Source organism: Budorcas taxicolor, chromosome 17 (assembly GCF_023091745.1).
Source record: "Budorcas taxicolor isolate Tak-1 chromosome 17, Takin1.1, whole genome shotgun sequence".
NCBI classification, from domain to species: domain Eukaryota; kingdom Metazoa; phylum Chordata; class Mammalia; order Artiodactyla; family Bovidae; genus Budorcas; species Budorcas taxicolor.
The window spans coordinates 11,060,734-11,080,246 of NC_068926.1; the positions used below are offsets into that span (position 1 = coordinate 11,060,734).

Genomic DNA, 19,513 nt, shown 5'->3' on the forward strand with positions numbered 1-19,513 from the left:
CATTAACGAAAAAGTGGCCTTTGCCAGCAGATTGGCTGAATTAGAGTGAGCTAGTTGGTTGGCAGCTCTGTGTAAGCAAATGTGTGTGTGTATAAATTTAATTTTGCTTCAGTAAAAATGATCAGTAGCAGTAAATATATTAAAATATCAGTAAATATATTAGCTTTAGTGAGCCTCTTCATGTTAATAGATGCGCTCCATGATTTCTTAAAAGTCACTTTCCTAGTGTTACAGTTCCCAGAGTTTAGAGGTTTTAAGGTTTAAGAAACTTGGTTTATTAGCTATAAAAACTAGAAATAAAAAACAGTAATTTATTGATGCAGAAATAGAAAACATAGATCAGTATAACACAATAAAGACTCTAGATACCCTTTGACTGTATAGGGATTTAGTATGTGATACAGGTGAGGTATTTCAGATGAGTGGAGAAAAGATAAACTATTCAGGAAGCGGAGATGAAGCGCTTCCCTGGGGTACCGCTGTTGTTCTTTAGTTGCTCAGTTGTGTCTGACTCTTTGCAACCCTGTGGACTGTAGCACGCCAGCCTCCCGGTCCTTCAGATAGTTAAAGTTAGATCTTTACTTTCAATTCCAAGATGAATTAAGTATCTAAGTGTAAAAAAATCCATTAAGTGGCGAAGGCTTTCCAAGCAAAACAGAGGGAGGATCCAGAAGCCACGAAAGATTGACAAATTTAACACATTAAAAAAAACTGAATATCTGATGAAAGTAAAAAGTTAAAAGGCAGATGACAATCTGAGGTAAAATTTCCAGCTTTTAGAATAAAGCTAAGTTGGAGAAGACTCTTGAGAGTCCTTTGGGCTGCAAGGAGATCCAACCAGTCCATCCTAAAGGAGATGAGTCCTGGGTGTTCATTGGAAGGACTGATGTTGAAGCTGAAACTCCGATACTTTGGCCACCTGATGCGAAGAGCTGACTCATTGGAAAAGACCCTGATGCTGGGAAAGATTGAGGGCAGGAGGAGAAGGGGACGACAGAGGATGAGATGGTTGGCTGGCATCACAGACTCAATGGACATGAGTTTGGGTGAACTCCGGGAGTCAGTGATGGACAGGGAGGCCTGGCGTGCTGCAGTCCGTGGGTTTGCAAAGAGTCGGACATGACTGAGCGACTGAACTGAACTGAAACATATTTGCAATTGTCTATTAATGAGAGAAATGGAAATTAAATCAATAGGATAACATTTTTAACTGTTTACATTCTGAAACATTAAAAATGATTGATAAGGGGAATTCCCTGGTGGCCCAGTGGTTGGGACTCCACACTTTCACTGCCAAGGCCCCAGGTTTGATCCCTGGTCGGGAAAGTGAGATCCTGCAAGCCCCACAGTGTGGCCCAGAAAAGAGATAAGATCCTACTTTCTCATGTTGTTGTTTAGTTGCTGAGTTGTGTCCGACTGTTTTGAGACCCCATGAACTGTAGCCCACCAGGTTCCTTGTTGGTGGGATTTCCCAGCAAGAATACTGAAGTGGGTTGCCATTCCCTTCTCCAGGGGATCTTCCTGGCCCAGGCATTGAACCTGGGTCTCCTGCATTGGCAGATGGATTCTTTACCACCAAGCCACCAGGGAAGCCTGTTTTCTCTTAGATATGGGAGACTGCATACCCTGTTGGTGCATCATCTTAGTAGCTCAGCTTGGCGTTATCTAACAAAACTAAAGGTGTGCATAGTCTTTCGTGTGATGTTTCTTCTTCTGATAATTTGTCCTAATAATAAACATGTGTACAGGGATGCTTACTATAACACTGTAATTGGAAAAACCAAAACAAAAAACCAATTGCATACTTACTGCAGTCTGATAAAACATTCACCCGGTGCAGTACTTTGCAGGTGGCAAAAGGAAACAGTCAAGGTGCACATGTAGAGAGGGAAGGGAGTTAATGATGGTTAGTGAAAAAGACAAGCCATAATTCTAGGAGCAGTGAGCATACCTAGCCCTCAAATCTTGGCTCTTAAATACCATTCCTCACCACGGGGAACTATAACTCTGGAGAAATGGCTGCTTCCCAGACTGGGGCAGAACAGACTGAAGATGACTGTGAAATAACTTGGGGCAGAAATTTAAGGAGCTGCCGAAGAAAATGATGTGGGTGGTTAAAGGTCACAGAAGCATGTTTGGAAGTGTCTCCCGCTGGCCAAATCTTGGACAGTTTCAGCACCAAGATATATAACGGCAGTTGCATTGAATAAAGTAAGAATCCATAAATCCCTATTTATAACAAATAGATTAATAAATGGAACTAAGATCCTGCAAGCAACATGGTATGGCCAAAACAAAATAAAATTGTCAGCATCATGAGAGACAAAGATTGAAGATAATTAAAGGATAGGACAGCTAAATTGAAATCATGATCCTGTATTGGGACTCGTGGGCGGAAGTTAGTTTTGATTTATTGATTCAGTTAATATAGAATATGAACTATATTCTAATATGAAGATGAAATAACACTGCATTTGATAACTGTTATAATTAAGAAAATATCCTCGTTTATAATAAAGATACACTGAAGTATATCTATGAAAGGATAAATGGGTATGATGAATGCAGTTTTCTCTCAAATGGTTCAGAAGAAAGAATATATGTGGAGAGAGAGAGAATATGATAAAAATAGTGTGGTAGACTATTAAAAGCTTGATGAATGTGGTTAAAGAATGTGAGAGTTCTTTAGACGACACTGGAAGCCTTTCTATAAACTTGAAATCATTTTCAAAATAAAGAGTTAAGAGCAGAGGAAAATAAGAACAGTGGGTCTGAGGCAGTATACACAGATAGTGCACACGTAAAGAAAACGGTGGGAGGGGAATAGACACCAGACTTCTGACAGGGCGGAAATGGATGCTGTGAAGGTGGACTTTCACTTTTTACTACATTGTTTGAAGTTTTGACAGTAAGTTTATATTCATGTGTTTGGTAAGAAATTGAAAGGGAACTTGTCACATTCTTTTTGTTTCTGTAACTTGTGATTTCTCATTTAGTTATTGTTAAACTCGTTAATACTTCCATTTGATAATCCATCTTTTTAGAATATAACAAAATAATTTCTATTAGTAGACTGTTTAAAGCCCTGTAAAGACAGATAGGCTAATAAATGAGTGTGTATGAGAGGAGGTCGAAGTGTTTCCTGTTACAAGATGGTGTTTTTTAAATGTTCATGAAGTGTTTTTTTCCAGTGTAAATTTTTACTGACATCAAACATTGTTAGAGCAAGCACATAAATCATACATTTATGATGGATTCATGAAGTTGATGCAGTGTGTCCCAGTGCTCAGATCAAGGTCCAGAACACTGCCCCCACCCCAACAGGTCCTTAGGAAGAAGCCCCTTCCAGTTACCAGTGCCCCACACCCCCAAGAGTATCTACTGTCTTGACTTCTGACGCCATAGATTATTTTGCCTGTTTTGAATTTCATGCAAATGGTATCATACAGTATGAATGCTCATGCTTGCCTCCTTCTTTCCACACGTCTGTGCTCTTGTGTGTAGCTTGTTGGTTCTCATTGCTGTGGAGTATGCCTGTTGTATGAATACTCCACAGTGCATTCCTCCATTCTGCTGCTGATGGATGTTTAGGTCATATCCAGTTTGGGGAGTATTGTGTTTATAGCACAGCTGTAAACATTCTTAAACATTCTTTTGGTGGTTGTATATATGAATGTCCCTCAGCCATATTTCTGGAACTGCAAATGCTAGACACCTTGAGGTTCCCATATTAAGACTGAATCTAAAATAATAGTCATGTTCCGCTTGAATAGGAACTATGAAACTCTTCCAAAGTGGTCTTTTTAATTTTATATTCCTACCAGTAGTATATAAGACTGTATTCTTATCAGTACTTGGTATGGACTGTTTATTTTCCCCGTTTTGTTCGTCGGGTAGCATGGCTTTAACTTCATTTCCCTCTTGACTGACTCTTCATATTGGCTATTTGTTCTTTTGTGAAGTGTCCGAAACTTTGGCCCATTTTTGGATTTCTTTTATTGTGGGGACTAAAAAATATATTTTGGATATTTGTCCTTTGTTGAGTAGATGTATTACAAATCTCTTTTACTCAGTGGCTTGCCTTTAACATTCTTCCTGGGTATCTTTTGATGAGTGGAGTTCTTAATTTTAATGTACACCTGTTTGTTTTTGTTTATAGTTAGTGATTCTGTCTGTCAGTGTGTTTAAGAAACCTTTGTCTATGATGTTTTATTGTATTTTTATGCTTATTTTTGCTGGATTCAGTATTAGACGGTGTTACTTGATTTTTTAAAAAGAAAAAGAAAAAACAGAAACCAACCCATCTTTTTCCCTTTCCCTTTTCCCTTTCCTCTCTCATTCTCCTCACCAGGGTGGGTGTTAAGGACGTTGCTGGAATCTGTTTGCCAACCAATGTGAAATTTCAGAGCCCAGCATATTCTTCTGTAGATGGAGAAGAAACAATTGAACCTTATACAACCGAAAAGATGAGTCGAGTTCCTGGAGGATATTTGGCTTTGACAGAGTGCTTTGAAATTATGACAGTAGATTTCAACAATCTTCAGGTAAAAATAAAAATTTAGTTACTGGTTTTAAGTGTTAAATTTCACGCATTGTTTAAAATAGTTAATACATAGGACAGTCTTATGAGTAGGCGTGGAATTCCACTTCCTGTATGTAAGGAAAATGATTATTTGCTTTACTTTTAAATACACAGGAAAAAAATCCCTAAGGTTTTTGGGACTGTACAGCGTACCTGGTGCTTTCACATGTATTCTTAGGTGGCTCGCTTCTTTGTTTATTTTTTGGTTGTGCTGGGCCTTCGTTGCTGTGCGTGGACGTTTTCTAGTTGTGGCGAGTGGAGGCTGCTCTCTGTTGCAGAGCATGGGCTTCTCATTGCCGTGTCTTTCGTTGCAGCACACAGGCCCTAGGACTTGGAGGCCTCAGTAGTTGCCGCGTGAGAGCTTAGCTGTCCCGCGGCATGTGGGATCTTCCCAGACCAGGGATCAAACCCGTTTCCCCTGCGTTGGCAGGCAGATTCTTATCCACTGTAACATCAAGGAAGTCCTGAGGTTGCCCTTAGAACAGCATTGCAATACAGTTATAATTATCCTTGTGCTGTTACGTTAATTCCCGCCCCCCTCCCCAGATACGAATGCAAGGGCAGGGATTATAACCTAGGTCTTCCAGCCTTTCTCTGTGTTTTTCATCTCAGATTAGTAATATTCCTTGAAATGAAACAACTCAGATCTCTAGGTTGTCTGTGTGTTAGGGTGACCAGCCACCTTGACTTGCGCAGGACTGAGCGGCTCCTGAGAAATGGTCTTGGGCAAAACAGGACAAGCTGGTATCATCCTGATGTATCTGTGTGTGTGTGAGGGCCCTGTGCTGAGCAAAGAAAGAGCCCAGGGAGCTGGAGAAAGTTGCATCGAGTCCTTCTCTGGTGATAATCTCTGATCATCATCTCTGGTGATCTAAGTAAGGATCACCAGAGATGTTTAAGTATATTAACCTTAAGTACATTAAGATTTTGAGGTGAAACTTGCCAGGGGACAGAAGACTTTGTGAGTGTCGTTTTCACCTAAGATCTTTATAATTTAGTAAAAGCTTTCCCCTATTAGTTGTTAATAGGTTTTTTGTTTTGTTTTGTTTTGAGGTGATTTGGAACTAAATTAATACTTTGGCATTGCTGAGGCTGAGCTTTGCCAGTATTTCTTTTCTGATATAACAGTGTTACAACTTTTTTTTGTTCTTTTTAAGTCCTCATCCCTGCATGACTACACACCTCCCTTCCTCAGTCCTTACCCCTCCCCCCATCCCACCTCAGTCTCCAGACACAAACCCAGGTTAACATCTGTGCTTCAGAGTGAGTGAAAGTCAGTCAGGTCTGACTCTTTGTGACCCCTTGGACTTTGTTGTCCATGGAATTCTCTAAGCCAGAATACCGGAGTGGGTAGTCCTTCCCTTTTCCAGGGGATCTTCCCAACCCAGGGATCGAACCCAGGTCTCCCACATAGCAGGTGGATTCTTTACCAGCTGAGCCACAAGGGAAGCCCAAGAATACTGGAGTGAGTAGCTTATCCCTTCTCCGGTGGATCTCCCCAACCCAGGAATTGACCTCTCCCCAGCCGGGGTCTCCTGCATTGCAGGTGGATTCTTTACAAAGTGATAGTCCATAAATTGTTAAGTTCCAATGATCTGCGTTCTATTGATTTACTAGAGTGGCTCACAGAATCGGGGAAGCATTTTCCTTATTAGGCTCTTAAGCGTTACTTATTACACATTTTACTTATTAGGCTTATTAGACAAGGATGTATCTTGGGAACAGTCACATGGAGGAGATGCATAGGCATAGGGGTGAGCAAAGGCGAGCAGTGCTCCCGTGCTGTCCCCAAGAGCATCGTGCTCCTCGAATCTCCAGGTGTTCACCAAGTGTTCCAATATTTTAATGTTTCCTCTCCGCAACAGCCCCCCGCCCAAAAAAAACCACCTTATTAAGACCCGAAATTTGAAAGTAATATCTGCCTGTTTAATATTTTCAAGTAATACATTAAAAAGGAAGAAGAAAAAAGTATATATCTTGCTTTTTAAAATCTAGCTCCTTCTTTCCCCAGGTCACCAGCTTGAAATATATTTTTTCAGACTTGCTTTTCTAATCTGCACGTGCACACACACACACACACACACACACACACAGACGAATGCACACACACATTTTTTAGAATAGAATAATCCTGATTGCTTCACCACTTGCCTTCATTCAACAGTATGTCATGGACTTTTTCTACATCAGTAATATGTATCTGCCTCATTGTAGTAACTCACGGTATTCACCACCATATATTGCATATCACGTTTTCCCATTCAGTGTGTTTATTTGGTTGTAGTTATGCTGTGATATTGATCCCCTGAGGGTTCGGGGCAGGGCTGATGGCAAGTGGTATGACACTGGGGCATGCATGTATTAAATGTCTAAAATCCTCTTATTCCTTCTACGTTTTGGTCAGGAATTAAAAAGCCTTGCAACTAAAAAACCTGAGAAGGTTGGTGTCCCCGTTATTAAAGAAGGCATGCTTGATGCCATCGTGGTTTGGTTTGTACTCCAGCTTGATGACGAACACAGTTTATCCACAAGTCCTAGTGAGGAAACGTGCTGGGAACAGGCTGTATACCCTGTTCATGATCTTGCAGGTATATCTTGTCTAATTTTTTGTTGTTTTTCTTTAAAAAAAAAAAAAAAAACGTTGTCTTAATCCTCTAAGGATTTGAGTCAGTGTCAAAAATTCACTTTGAATATGAAGTTTCCAGTCAAGGGAGATTGGTTAAATCTTTCAGAATTTTCTGTTTGTTTTTTAAAAGTAGTTTTAAGTAATATGTGTGGTTAAGAAGAGAGACTAAAATCGACACGTACAGACTGCTCTAAACTAGATAACCGACAGGGACCCACTGTAGTGCACAGAGGGCTCTGCTGCATGCTCTGGAATAACCTAAATGGGGAAAGAACGTGAAAAAGAACAGATAGGTGTGTATGTATAACTGCTGTGCACTTGAAACTAACACATTGTTAATCAACTATACTCCAATATTAAAAAAAAAAAGGTGAAAACACAAATCTGCTGCATACCACTCAAAAATATCTATCATTAAATCATTTCTTCAGCTCTGATTATTCTTGTTATGAGTAGATGAGAGAAATGCTAGTCCACTTTTTTGGAACACAGTGGAGAAATATTGCTTACAGAGCAGAAGTTCTTATCGCTCACAGAATCTGATGGCATCTGAGGAGCCCCAGGCCCTAAAAATATGCACACTCATATAAATACAAAATCTTGCAGTTTAGAGTTCATGAATCCATGGACTTACCTAGGGAAGTCTTACGTTAAAGATACTTTTTATTTACTTATTTAAAAAAAAATTTTTTTTTATCATGTGGGATCTCCTAGGTGTGGCATATGGGATCTGGTTCTCTGAACAGGGATCGAACCTGGGCCCCTGCATTGGGAGCGTGGAGTCTTAGCCACGGGACCACCAGGGGACGTCCCAAAGATAACTTTTCTATAAAGAAAGGTTTTACTAGTAATTTGATGTGGTTCAGTATAGTTTACAGCAGCTGTGTTACATAGAAAAATTCTACTGTTTTATAACTGGAAGGTAATATTTACTTCTGTATAGTCTCTCAACCAAGGATCTAATTTGGCAAGGCCATTAAGTCATGGAATCAGTATAGTATATTATCGTATGGTTCTGGAGTCAATCGGGTAAATTTGAAATCGAATCTTTGCTAATACTGACTCCTTCGCTGGTCTTGCCGGTTATTTCTGAGAACTTTCGTTATGCGATTTATAAAAACGGAAGGGTGCTGGGAATTGCCTGGTGGTCCAGGGGTTAGGACTCCCAGCTTTCATTGTGGGGGCGCCAGTTCCAATCCCTGGTCAGGGAACTAGGATCCTGTAAGCTGTGTTGCAGTCGTGCTAAAAAAGAAAAAGAAAAGTGAGGGGGATGCCAGTTCTGTCTGCTTTGCAGGATTGTAGTAGGAGTTATTAGACACACCACGTGTAAGATGCCTAGTCTGTAGTGCTAGGAAACTTCATGGACATACTGCATGTAAAATACCTACCATGGTGACCAGCACTGAGTAAGTAACATTTAAACATTTTGTTTGTTTATTCTAACTCTCAGTAACTTAGATGGCATTAAAAAAATCCTTAGGGAAAGGATATTTTAAGTATGTAAACACAGGAAAGGTAACTTGTATTTTCAGCTGGCTCTATGGCTGAGAAGGAAAAGCAATTCTATGTTTACACTTTGAAGCTTTGCCACGTGTGAAAGCTGATGGACAATACAGTCTTTCTATTATTATTACTTCTATTTATTTATTTTTGGTGGCACTGGGTCCTCGCTGCTAGTTGTGGTGAGAGGGGGCTACTCTTTTTTGGCAGCACCCAGGCTTCTCGTTTAAGTGGCTGCTTTTGTTATGGAGCACAGGCCCCAGACGCACGGGCTTCAGGAGTTGCATCCTGTGGGCTTAGTTGCTGCAGTTCACAGGCTCTAGAGTGTGGGCTCAGTAGTGGTGGACTTTAGAGCCGGCGGCATGTGCAATCTTCCCGGTTCAGGGATCGAACCTGTGTCCCCTGCATGGGCAGGCAGATTCCTAACTACTGTACCACCAGGGAAGTCCACGATGTAGTTTTTATTGTAGGACTTAGTCCTTCCTTACATTTTCAAATTTCTAAACATTCAAGGGTATCTAAATACTTACAGTTAAGAAATATTACTGATAAGGTGCTATTGAAGGCTGCCTTGTTCTTTCAGAAATTTCTCTAGAGAAAAGAATGTCCCTTTAAGCTAAAGTGAGGTTTGGTATTGATTTCTGAATTTCATTTATCTTTGTTATTTCTGGCTTCATTAACAAAGAAGATTGGGAGTGTCTTGTAGTCCTTCCCCCACCCTCTATTTTGGGGTCATTGATGATATGTGGTGATTACAGTAAAAGCACAGTAATGCTGTTCAGTTCAGTTCAGTCACTCAGTCATGTCCGACTCTTTGCGACCCCATGAACTGCAGCACGCCAGGCCTCGCTGTCCCTCACCAACTCCTGGAGTTCACCCAAACTGAAGTCCATTGAGTTGGTGATGCCATCCAGCCATCTCATCCTCTGTCGTCCCCTTCTCCTGCTGCCCCCAATCCCTCCCAGCATCAGGGTCTTTTCAGATGAGTCAACTCTTCGCATGAGGTGGCCAAAGTACTGGAGTTTCAGCTTCAGCATCATTCCTTCCAAAGAAATCCCAGGGCCGATCTCCTTCAGAATGGACTGGTTGGATCTCCTTGCAGTCCAAGGGACTCTCAAGAGTCTTCTCCAACACCACAGTTCAAAAGCATCAATTCTTCGTTAGTTAGGGTCAAATAATGAGCTGTGGAATCTGTTTTGCTGTAAGTTAATTGGCTCTTCAAACCTCACTTTTTCCTTACGTAAAGCTGAAGGTGTTTCCCTAGGTTTTTTTTTAAAACATAGATTAATTCACTTAATTGTAATTAAGTCCATAAATGTAGTCTTTCCTGTAGTTGTTAAAAAATGGGGGGAGAACCAACGTGTTTGTGTGATCCTCGGGCTTAACACTCATAGTCATTGATTACATTTTTTTCTTTTTCTTTCTTCCTGTTTTACAAAGACTACTGGATAAAGCCTGGGGACCAGGTGATGATGGAAGTGTCTTGTCAAGATTGTTACTTAAGAATCCAGAGTATCAGTGTCTATCATTCAGAACATGAGATGGAGGTCGGGAAAAGTTTTACCAGGAATAAAGACTTGCTGTCTTTCGGAAACGAGGCTGAACTCTGTAGTGCTCTGGCCAACCTTCAGACCAGTAAGCCAGATGTTGTGGAGCAGATATGTGTATTGGAATCCACAGAAATTGCTTTGCTTAATAACATCCCATACCACGAAGGCTTTAAAATGGCAATGGAGAAAGTGTTGTCTTCACTGACTCCGGAGAAGCTGGGTCAGGCCATGGACACTCAGTGTCAGAATAACGAGATGAGCTGTGAAAATGGACCGAGTAATTCTCACCAGAGCACCCCTGAGCCTTTGTATGTGTTAGATGTGTCTGAGGGCTTCTCTCTTCTCCCTGTAATTGCTGGCACCCTCGGGCGGGTCAAACCTTACAGTTCTGTGGAGAAGGACCAGCATCGTGCGACCCTGGACCTCATATGTGAAGCCAGTCACTTTCCTAAAGACACACTTGAGTTTTGGTTGAGACATGTGGAAGACGAATCTGCTGTGTTGCAAAGGCCAAAATCAGACAAGTTGTGGAGTATAATTATATTGGATGTCATTGAGCCATCTGGACTCATTCAGCAGGAAATAATGGAAAAGGCTGCAATATCCAGGTAAAACACCAAACTACAACCTATGGATTGTGTGAGCTCAGACTTCATGTGAACTCTTTCAGTTCCTTAATGGCGTAGCTGCGTGAATGAGTCACGATCACTGTGTGTTCCTGAAGCTTTGCTTTTCACGACCTGTGACTTCATGTCTTTCTTTTTCTGTGCATGTTACTATTGAGTTGTGTTTTTTCCCCCTAAAGGAATCCCCCCTGAATTTACAGGTTTTAACTTCTGTGTTATACAAACAGTATAGGAGCACTGGTGAGAATACAGACCACGTTGTGGCAGCAGAAGGCAGATTGTTAGGAAAAAAGCATTTGCGTATATAGTGAACTATATTTTAGGTTTCATATACATTTTCTTTCGTTGACCACACTTACCTTTTCATGTGAGGTAACCAGTAAAAATCACTACCATTTTCTATTCTTTAAAACAAACTTGTACATTCCCTAGATTATGGGGATATAGAGGTCTGACATGCATGCAGACATAGAAATACCCACTCACACTCTCTCTCTCAAAATGTTAAACAGGTGTGCTTTAGACAGACGGTACAACAAGGAGCTGAACGGGTTAGTAGTCTGGAATTTGTCCCTGAATTCCTAAAGTAGTGAAATTTTCTGTACGCCATTTAATACCTCTTGTCTTCAGTTATAAAACGAGGAGTGCTGGACTAGATGCCGTTGAAGGCATTTTAGCTCTCTGAATTTGTCACACAAATGAGGTCTGACTTATTGGCAGAATCACTGTGGAATCACTGTACTGTTTACCTAATGGTTTATTTTTAGTTTTGATTTAATTCTTTTTCTGATTTTTTTAAGTTGTGGTAAAATGAACATAACATGAACTTTTTCATCTTAGCCATCTCTAAGTTCAATGGTATTATTATAAATATTTTAGTAATATTGTGCAGTCATTAGCTGCAGTCATTCTCGTAACTCTTTCCATCTTGTAAAACTGAAACTTTATACCCATTAAACAATAATTCTTCATTCCACCCTCCCCCCAGCTGCTTACAACCACCATTCTACTCTCTGCTTCTGTGAGTTCGACTACTCTACCTCATATGACTGGAATCATGCAGTTTTTGGTGTGTGATTGTCTTATTTCACTTAGCATAATATCCTCCAGGTTCATCCATATTGTAGTAGATGTAAGAATTTCCGTCCTTGTTAAGGTGGAATAATATTCCTTTGTATGTATTATGTTGTTGCATTTTGCTTATCCACGCATAGATGGACTGATGAGTTATTTTAGTGGGAAACAACTTACATGCTGCTTACAATTCCTCTTCGGTGTGTCTCTCAGTAGAGGGAGGGGTCCTACTAGTGGTTTGGGTGGGACGGCTTTTTGGGAGACGTGGGATGGGGACAGTGTGTTGCAGGAAGGTTGGCACCTCTGGGAACTGAGTGCTAGGAGCGAGCTTCCCCGGTGGCTCAGTGGCCAGGACTCCGCCTGCCAGTGCAGGAGACACGGGTTCAGCCCCTGGTCAGGGAAGACCCCACATGCAGCAGAGCATCTGGGCCCACGCACCACATCTGCCGAGCCTGTACTCGAGAGCCTGCGAGCCCGAGAGCCCATCCTCGGCAAAAAGAGAAGCCCCCGCTGTCTGCAACTAGAGAGAGGCCTGTGCCGCAGACCCAGCACAGCTGAGAATGAATACATCAGTTAAAAAAAGGCTCGCAGCCCTTTGATCAGCGTGTTAGCCAGTGTTCCCGCTCTTCCCTCGGGACACCTCCTGAGTAGCAGGGGAGAGAACCAGCACTCCGCCCCTTCAGCCTAAGCTTGTGCACAGGTTCCTTACCAGCTCCTCTGGAGGTGGACATGGCTTCCCTTGGTCCTGGGGCCAGTGGTGTGCACACTCTGCCCCAGGCTTTTCATTATCATCTTTAGTTACTGACAGCAGAGAGGCCTCAGGACCGGTCAAAGAGAATGAAGTTCAGGGTTGGGAGGAGAGATTGTTTTTAGGATAAGGATAAAAGGCGTCTGTCCCATCACTGGATACCAACCCTCCCGAAGAAAGGTCAAGGAGAAAACAAGCCATTTCACAAACTATTAAGTTCCTTTGTTGTTACTGTTTTAAAATGTTTATTTATTTATTTTTTCAGTCCCACTAGATTAAAATACCGGAGACAGTTTAAAAGCTTGGTGAACTTTTTTTAAATTTAAACCCGTTCTAAAACACTTTTGTGTTGGATCACAAGGAAACAGTGAAGAGTTTCTTCAGAATTTTTGCCATTTATGGTTAGACTTTTGAGTTAGAACAATTTTTATTTTTTTCTTTGAAGGCACAGATGGTTCAGAAATATTACTGGCTTTGCAGAGGATTCCATTGAGGAGTCTGGCAGCTGCCTTGGTGTGATGACAAAACAGTGTCAGTAAAGCCAAGCAGAGCTTCAGGGAGTTACTGTTTATCTACACATAACTAAGACGCATTCCAGTTAGTAATGGCAACACTGAGTTAAGAAGGATTTGTGCAAGATTTTAGATTAAAATAGTGTGAACATGGCCTTTTAGAATAATTTGCATGCTTGCTTTTGTGGAGTCTTTATCTCTGGCATGGCTTTAGTACATGAGCAAACCTTTCTTTTTAGGTATCAAAACTGATATATTTTTCACTTTGTTTAGCCTGATCTTCTGGTTACTCCCTAAGTGATTTAACTGTATTACCCTCCCTCCTCTTCTCTCTCCTATAGATTTTATGGCTAGAAGGCTGGCTGTTATTAACCTGTGTGCTTTTTGTTTACCGATTTCATCGAACACTACCCTCTTGTGGCTGTATAGGGGTGGAGGGAATTAGTCAAGCATCGGGCAGCGCTGTGGCTTAGTATCTCATTTAAGACTTGGTGATCTTAAGAAAAATTAGATCTGGTTTCCTTTAAATGGATCACAATTAGCAGATAACTTCAGTTCAGAAAATTTAGTACCGTGAGTTGTCAGGATTAAACTTGATCCATTTGAGGGAAATGGGTAAGTTTTTTCAGTTCTTCAGGGAGATGTTAAAATTGTATATGATTTGGTAAAGGCATAGATTGGAATTTTGTTAAGAGCTGTGTGATTTTGAGGTATGTATGTAATTTTACTAATTGTGTGAGATTCAGTTTCTACTAGACTTTACCTAAAATGCTAAAAAAAGTTGGTAGGACAGGAATAATGAAAATGAGTAAAGCATTGGGGTCAGTGGGGACCACTTTTAGGCTAATTTATGTAAGAACTTATTGTTATGCTCCGAGCCCGTATCTCCGAACCGACCAAGAGAGAGAGCAAGTCCACCACGGTAATGCAAGGGCAAGAAGGGAGTTTATCTCTAGCGCGCTAGGGCCCAAGTCTCATCCCACACAAGGGAATCCGACAAGAGCCCCGAACAAAGGAGTATGGCGGCTTATATACAGGCAGTTCTTTGTCTCAGTTACAGGAGTAGCTGGCGTTACATGATTGGCCAGGCAGGATGAGCACATATCCTGTCTCTTTCTGGTAAACATGACTCAGGTCTTAGAGCCCGTTGTTTGGTTCCTAACATTCCCCCCTGTCCTTAGATCATATAGAGGAATCTTCCTCTCGGTCCTGAGACACGGTTTGATATTGTCGAAGCACAAACAGCTGTACTGTATTTATGCGTTTTTTTTACAAAGGCTATAAGTCTATTGATAATACCTGGGCCCAAGGTAAGCATCAGTAGAAGTATTAGCAGGGGTCACAGCAAGGTGGAGATTAGGGTGGTCAACCAAGGGGATTGTTGAAACAAAGACTCACACCATCCTTGTTGAGCCTCAAGTTTTAGTTTACGTTGGGCTAGTCCCTCTCTTACTTTGGCCATAGATTTTTAAACTATTTTTGTGTGATCAGCATAAAAACAACACTCTTTTTTTTAGGGCAGCACAGAGTCCCCCCTGTATCTCACCACAGATCTTTAAGTTATGCCTGGCGCACCTGGACATGCCCAGAATGCATGATTTCGGAGCTTGCCCCTCTTCCAGGGTACATTTACCACCGGCTTAAGGTCAAAGTATAAGTCTGGCCACCAAGTATTTGGTGGATGTATTGCGGTGGTGGAGTTAAGCATCTCACGTGTTAGTCTATTTTGCAGCTTTCAGGTGATTTTGACGGGTTCATGCGGGTTCACACTGGCAGCTCCGGAGCAGAGTAGCTGGGTCATCGACAAGACGGCCCAGCTGAGCTGTCCTGGTCCTGTTGGGCTCTAGGACCTGAGTCGTGTTTACCAGAAAGAGACAGGATATGCGCTCATCCTGCCTGGCCAATCATGTAACGCCAGCTACTCCTGTAACTGAGACAAAGAACTGCCTGTATATAAGCCGCCATACTCCTTTGTTCGGGGCTCTTGTCGGATTCCCTTGTGTGGGATGAGACTTGGGCCCTAGCGCGCTAGAGATAAACTCCCTTCTTGCCCTTGCATTACTGTGGTGGACTTGCTTTCTCTCTCGGTCGGTTCGGAGATGCGGGCTCGGAGCATAACACTTATCACAACTTAAATGATCATGTATTTATATTTAGTGAAGACAGATCTTCCTGATTTCTGATGAAGACTTGTCTCAGTCAGTCTGATGCCATTACACTCAGGATTCCTCTCTCTCTTTGCTGATTCTTTGCTCATGAAATGACCTAGTTATGATTTGACTTCCTATCAGCTAGTCTTTAGGGAAAGTTATTATGAGAGCAGCCTGTTTAACTTTTGTAAACTTCTCTGTCAGTTTTTTACTTTGAAAAATTTCAAACATAAGAAAAATTGCAAGAAAAGGAACAGCAAACACAAGACTGTTTTCTCTGTTGAACCATATGATGGTTGTTGGCCTCCTAACCTTCCCCCTTAACTTTAACAGCTCAGCACATGTCTCCTTAGAACACGGGCTTTCCCCTACATATCATAGTAAGATGATCACACTCAGGAAGCTTAACACGGATCAAATACTATTATTTAACAGATAGTCTGTATTAAAATTTCCCCTGCTTATGCCAGTAATACTCCATTGCTTTTTTTTCCTCCCCAGTCAAGTTCTAATCAAGGGGTCTGTATTACATTTAGTTGCCATGTCTTTTGACTGTTATTCAGTTGATATTCTGGTTTTAGATCATTTTAAATGGTTGAGATAAATCAGTTTAGTAAAAATAGAATTCATATTAAAATAATTTTAAACTAAGAGCCGAAGTGCCAAAGTGGTTTTGAGGAATGTGATGTTTTATAGTTTGTCAAGATTTTAATGATCTATTCAGGAAAACTGCATAGCAAACAATTTTAGAAACTTACAGGAACTGATTTTTTAGGTATGCAGAAATATATTGGTCAAAAACTTTGTCTTGTATTTTTCTAAATAGATCCTTACTGACTAGAAATATTTAAGAGTAAAAGCTTACTACGAAAGGTATATATGATAGTATGAAGTCCAGCTGTCTATAGTAGCAGCCTGTCTAGAAGTTCAAATGGAAACCAGTTTGGATTGTTCAGTAAGAATGAGGGATTTAATGTTTGATTTCAAATGTGGCAAATGATTAAAGTGCCTTAAACTATCCTCCATGTCTGTTTCATTTGAGGGCAGGAGGTGACCACCCCCTCCCCACCCCCCCCCCCACTGCCCCCGACCACCTGCCCCGGACCCCACCCCGCACTGCTCTCACACCTCCCACAGAGCTCAGGGCTGTGGAAACAAGACTGTATATGTGGATGTGGGAACTGCCTTGGCCTAAGAGCCTCATATTTCACATGGGAACTTCTCCCATAGGCATAGCTTCCAAGCTCTAGCCATAGGAACACGTGGTTACAAGTTACCCCCGACTCAGGGAAGCCCAGAGGTGATGTCCTTCCCATCAGGCATCTGTAGTTCACAGTTTTCTTAGTCCACATGCATCTACCCATTAAGAAACATGTAAAAACTTCTTTTTTTAAATCATAAGCAGTGTTGTTGATAACTCAACTGACATTCCACCTTTATAGAATTTCCAGGGAAACAAAGTGAATCCAAGGTAAGTATAGGAAGAGGTGTTTTGTTAGCCCTTTATTCATACACGTTACTCTACAGTATTTGGATTTTTAATCACCTTTTTTTTTTTCCTTTCAGAGTGTTTTAACTTTTTATTCTGAAATAATTTCAAGCTTACAGAGAAGTTAGAGAATAGTACAAAAAACCACACATGAACCTTACATCCAGGGTCACAGATTGTTACTATATTGCCACATACGCTTTAGTATTCTCTCTGAACACTTTAAGCTTCAGATACCGTATTCCTGTACCCCTCAATACTTCCATGTGTATTTTGTAATCATCACACTTACCAAAACGAGGAAATCTCTATGGACATAGTACTGATATCTAGGGGAAACAGTCTTTCTCAGATATTCCACCATTTGTGGCAGGAATGCCCTTCATAGGTCCAGAATTCAGTCCAGGGTCACATATTGCATTTGGTCTCCTTTATTCTGCAACAGTTGCTCAGCCTTTCATGACATTTACAGTTTCGAAAAGTGGAGGCCTTTTATTTTGTAGAATGTTCCTCGTGTTTCTTGCTGGAGTCGGACTATTCATCTGAGAGACCACAGAAGTTTGGTCACGTTAGGAGGCATGTATGTTGCTTTACCCTAGATCTGTGGATATGAATTTAGATCAGTTGGTTTAAGTTGTATCCATCAGGTTTTTTCCACTCTTTAAGTTGCTATTTTTCCTTTGTAATAAGTCCTTTATGGGGGTGAAACTTTGAGACTCTTAAATATCCTTGTCCTAATTAAACTTTCAGCCTCTAGTTTTAATAGCCACTGATGACTCTTCCTGAACCTGAAAACTTGTACTCATCCAGCTCACTGGTTACTTTTCAGGGGGTCTACCAGTCTGCCATTGTGAACTACCAGCCAACTACCAGTCTAAAGACCGTTACACTGTATACTGTCTTAGATCCCCAGTGATTTAGTTACTGGTATTTATAAAATGTAGGGCATCAAGATACTTTTTAAAGCATTTGTCCTTCCTCCAGGTGTTTGCTACAGTCTGGAGGCAAGATTTTTCCCCAGTATGTGCTGATGTTTGGGTTGCTCGTGGAATCGCAGACTCTGTTGGAGGAGAGTGCCGTGCAGGGCACAGAACGAACTCTTGGCTTCAACATAGCGCCTTTCATTAACCAGTTTCAGGTGAGCGTTTAGAACAGAAGTTCAGCCCGGTGGCTGTCACCCACAGTCTCTCTCTAGGTTTATAGTCACTGTGTTTAACTGGATTGCTCTGGTACTCAGTTTTCTAGAGCCAAGGAACTTACTAGTGGTAAAAATCAAACCTTGGGGTTAGTATAGCCAAGATTTCTGTTGTTCCTGACAGAAGTCTATGACTCTTGTTCTGAACCACTGTTGTAAATGAAAAATAGGGTACCGGGTTTAGTCTTAGGAAAAATTATGATCCTTGTCTAAAAAAGCAGCCACCAGGAGACCTCTGTTCTTAACAGGAGCCCTTAATCACACTGAGGCTGGAGGCTGGCAGGGGAAGGCGGAGCAGCTCTCTCCGGGCATTCAGACCGCAGGGAGCAGGAGTGAGTGTAGGAGCGCAAGGAAAGGGAGTTACTGTTTGGAAAACAAGGATATAGTGCTGGCAAAAGTACCAGCAGCAAGTAGAATTTGTCAGTTGTAACTGTGGAACAGATGGAATGTCTAGGGAAGAGGCTTGGGGTTGGAAAGAGGTGGAATCTGCTGAGTAAGCCAGAACAGCACTTTGGGAAGTGGGGTGTTGAGTACTGAATTAAAGGAGTGATATCTAGAGCCTGTAGGTGGTAGTAAGCTCTTGAATATGCATTATTAGATCTTCCATGAACAGTATTTGCTCAACAAATATAATTTTTTTGAGGAAATGATTTTTTTCAGAGCAGGCTAAAGTTTTCGAGTTTATTTAATGGTCTCAGTTTTTTGGAGAGTTTAATAAAGAAAATGTACTTACCAGAAGACATGCTTGTAGTCCAGAAATACCACCTTCTACTGTCTGTCTAGCTTTTCTTTGATCCTGACGTCAACAGTTCTTTGATTCCATCACAATCTACAATATTTTAATCCTGCCGTCTTTTCCCCCTGCCCCCCCCACCTCATATCCTCCTTTCCTGAACAGCTTATATTCCACGGTCGATACGTTTTTCATGTATCTTTCCCTGCCCTTTTTCTGCTGGCCTGGGGGCAGTCCCACCTTGGTTAAACCCAGCTTTCTGCCTTCTCTACACCGGTACCCCTGCAGCTGAGCATGTTGACTGTGGCCTCACTTCAGCGTATGACCAGGCATCTCAAGAGGCTCCATGAACTCGCTGGGCAGTTTTGCCTTTCCTAGTCCGCTTGCTCATTTTCTGAGCTGTTGTCTCGTCTTCTCCTCTGTGGTGTGCTCAGTCACTCAGGCTTTTCCCATTCTTTGCAACCCCGTGGACTAGAGCCCATCAGACTCCTCTGTCCATGGGATTTTCCCGCCAAGAGTTCTGGAGTGGGTTGCCACTTCCGCCACCAGGGGATCTTCCTGACCCAAGGATCAAATCCACATCTCTTGCATTGGCGGGTGGACTCTCTTCCACTGAGCCACCTGGAAAGCCCCACTTACTCTATGAATGTGTTAGTCACTCAGTCGTGTCTGACTCCATGACCCCATGGACAGTAGTCCGCCGAGCTCCTCTGTCCACGGAATTCTCC

General features: G+C 41.7%; 1 protein-coding gene across 2 annotated transcripts in view; it reads left to right on the forward strand.

Moving 5' to 3' along the window:
* The window catches only part of PRMT9 (protein arginine methyltransferase 9), a 36,432-nt gene that overhangs the window by 10,838 nt on the left and 6,081 nt on the right, over window positions 1-19,513 (forward strand). For both annotated transcript variants that reach the window (XM_052654739.1, XM_052654740.1), the window contains exons 7-10: window positions 4,352-4,544; window positions 6,987-7,170; window positions 10,149-10,866; window positions 17,842-17,995. In XM_052654739.1, the coding sequence (XP_052510699.1) occupies window positions 4,352-4,544; window positions 6,987-7,170; window positions 10,149-10,866; window positions 17,842-17,995 (1,249 nt within the window). The remainder of the gene's footprint in view (window positions 1-4,351; window positions 4,545-6,986; window positions 7,171-10,148; window positions 10,867-17,841; window positions 17,996-19,513) is intronic.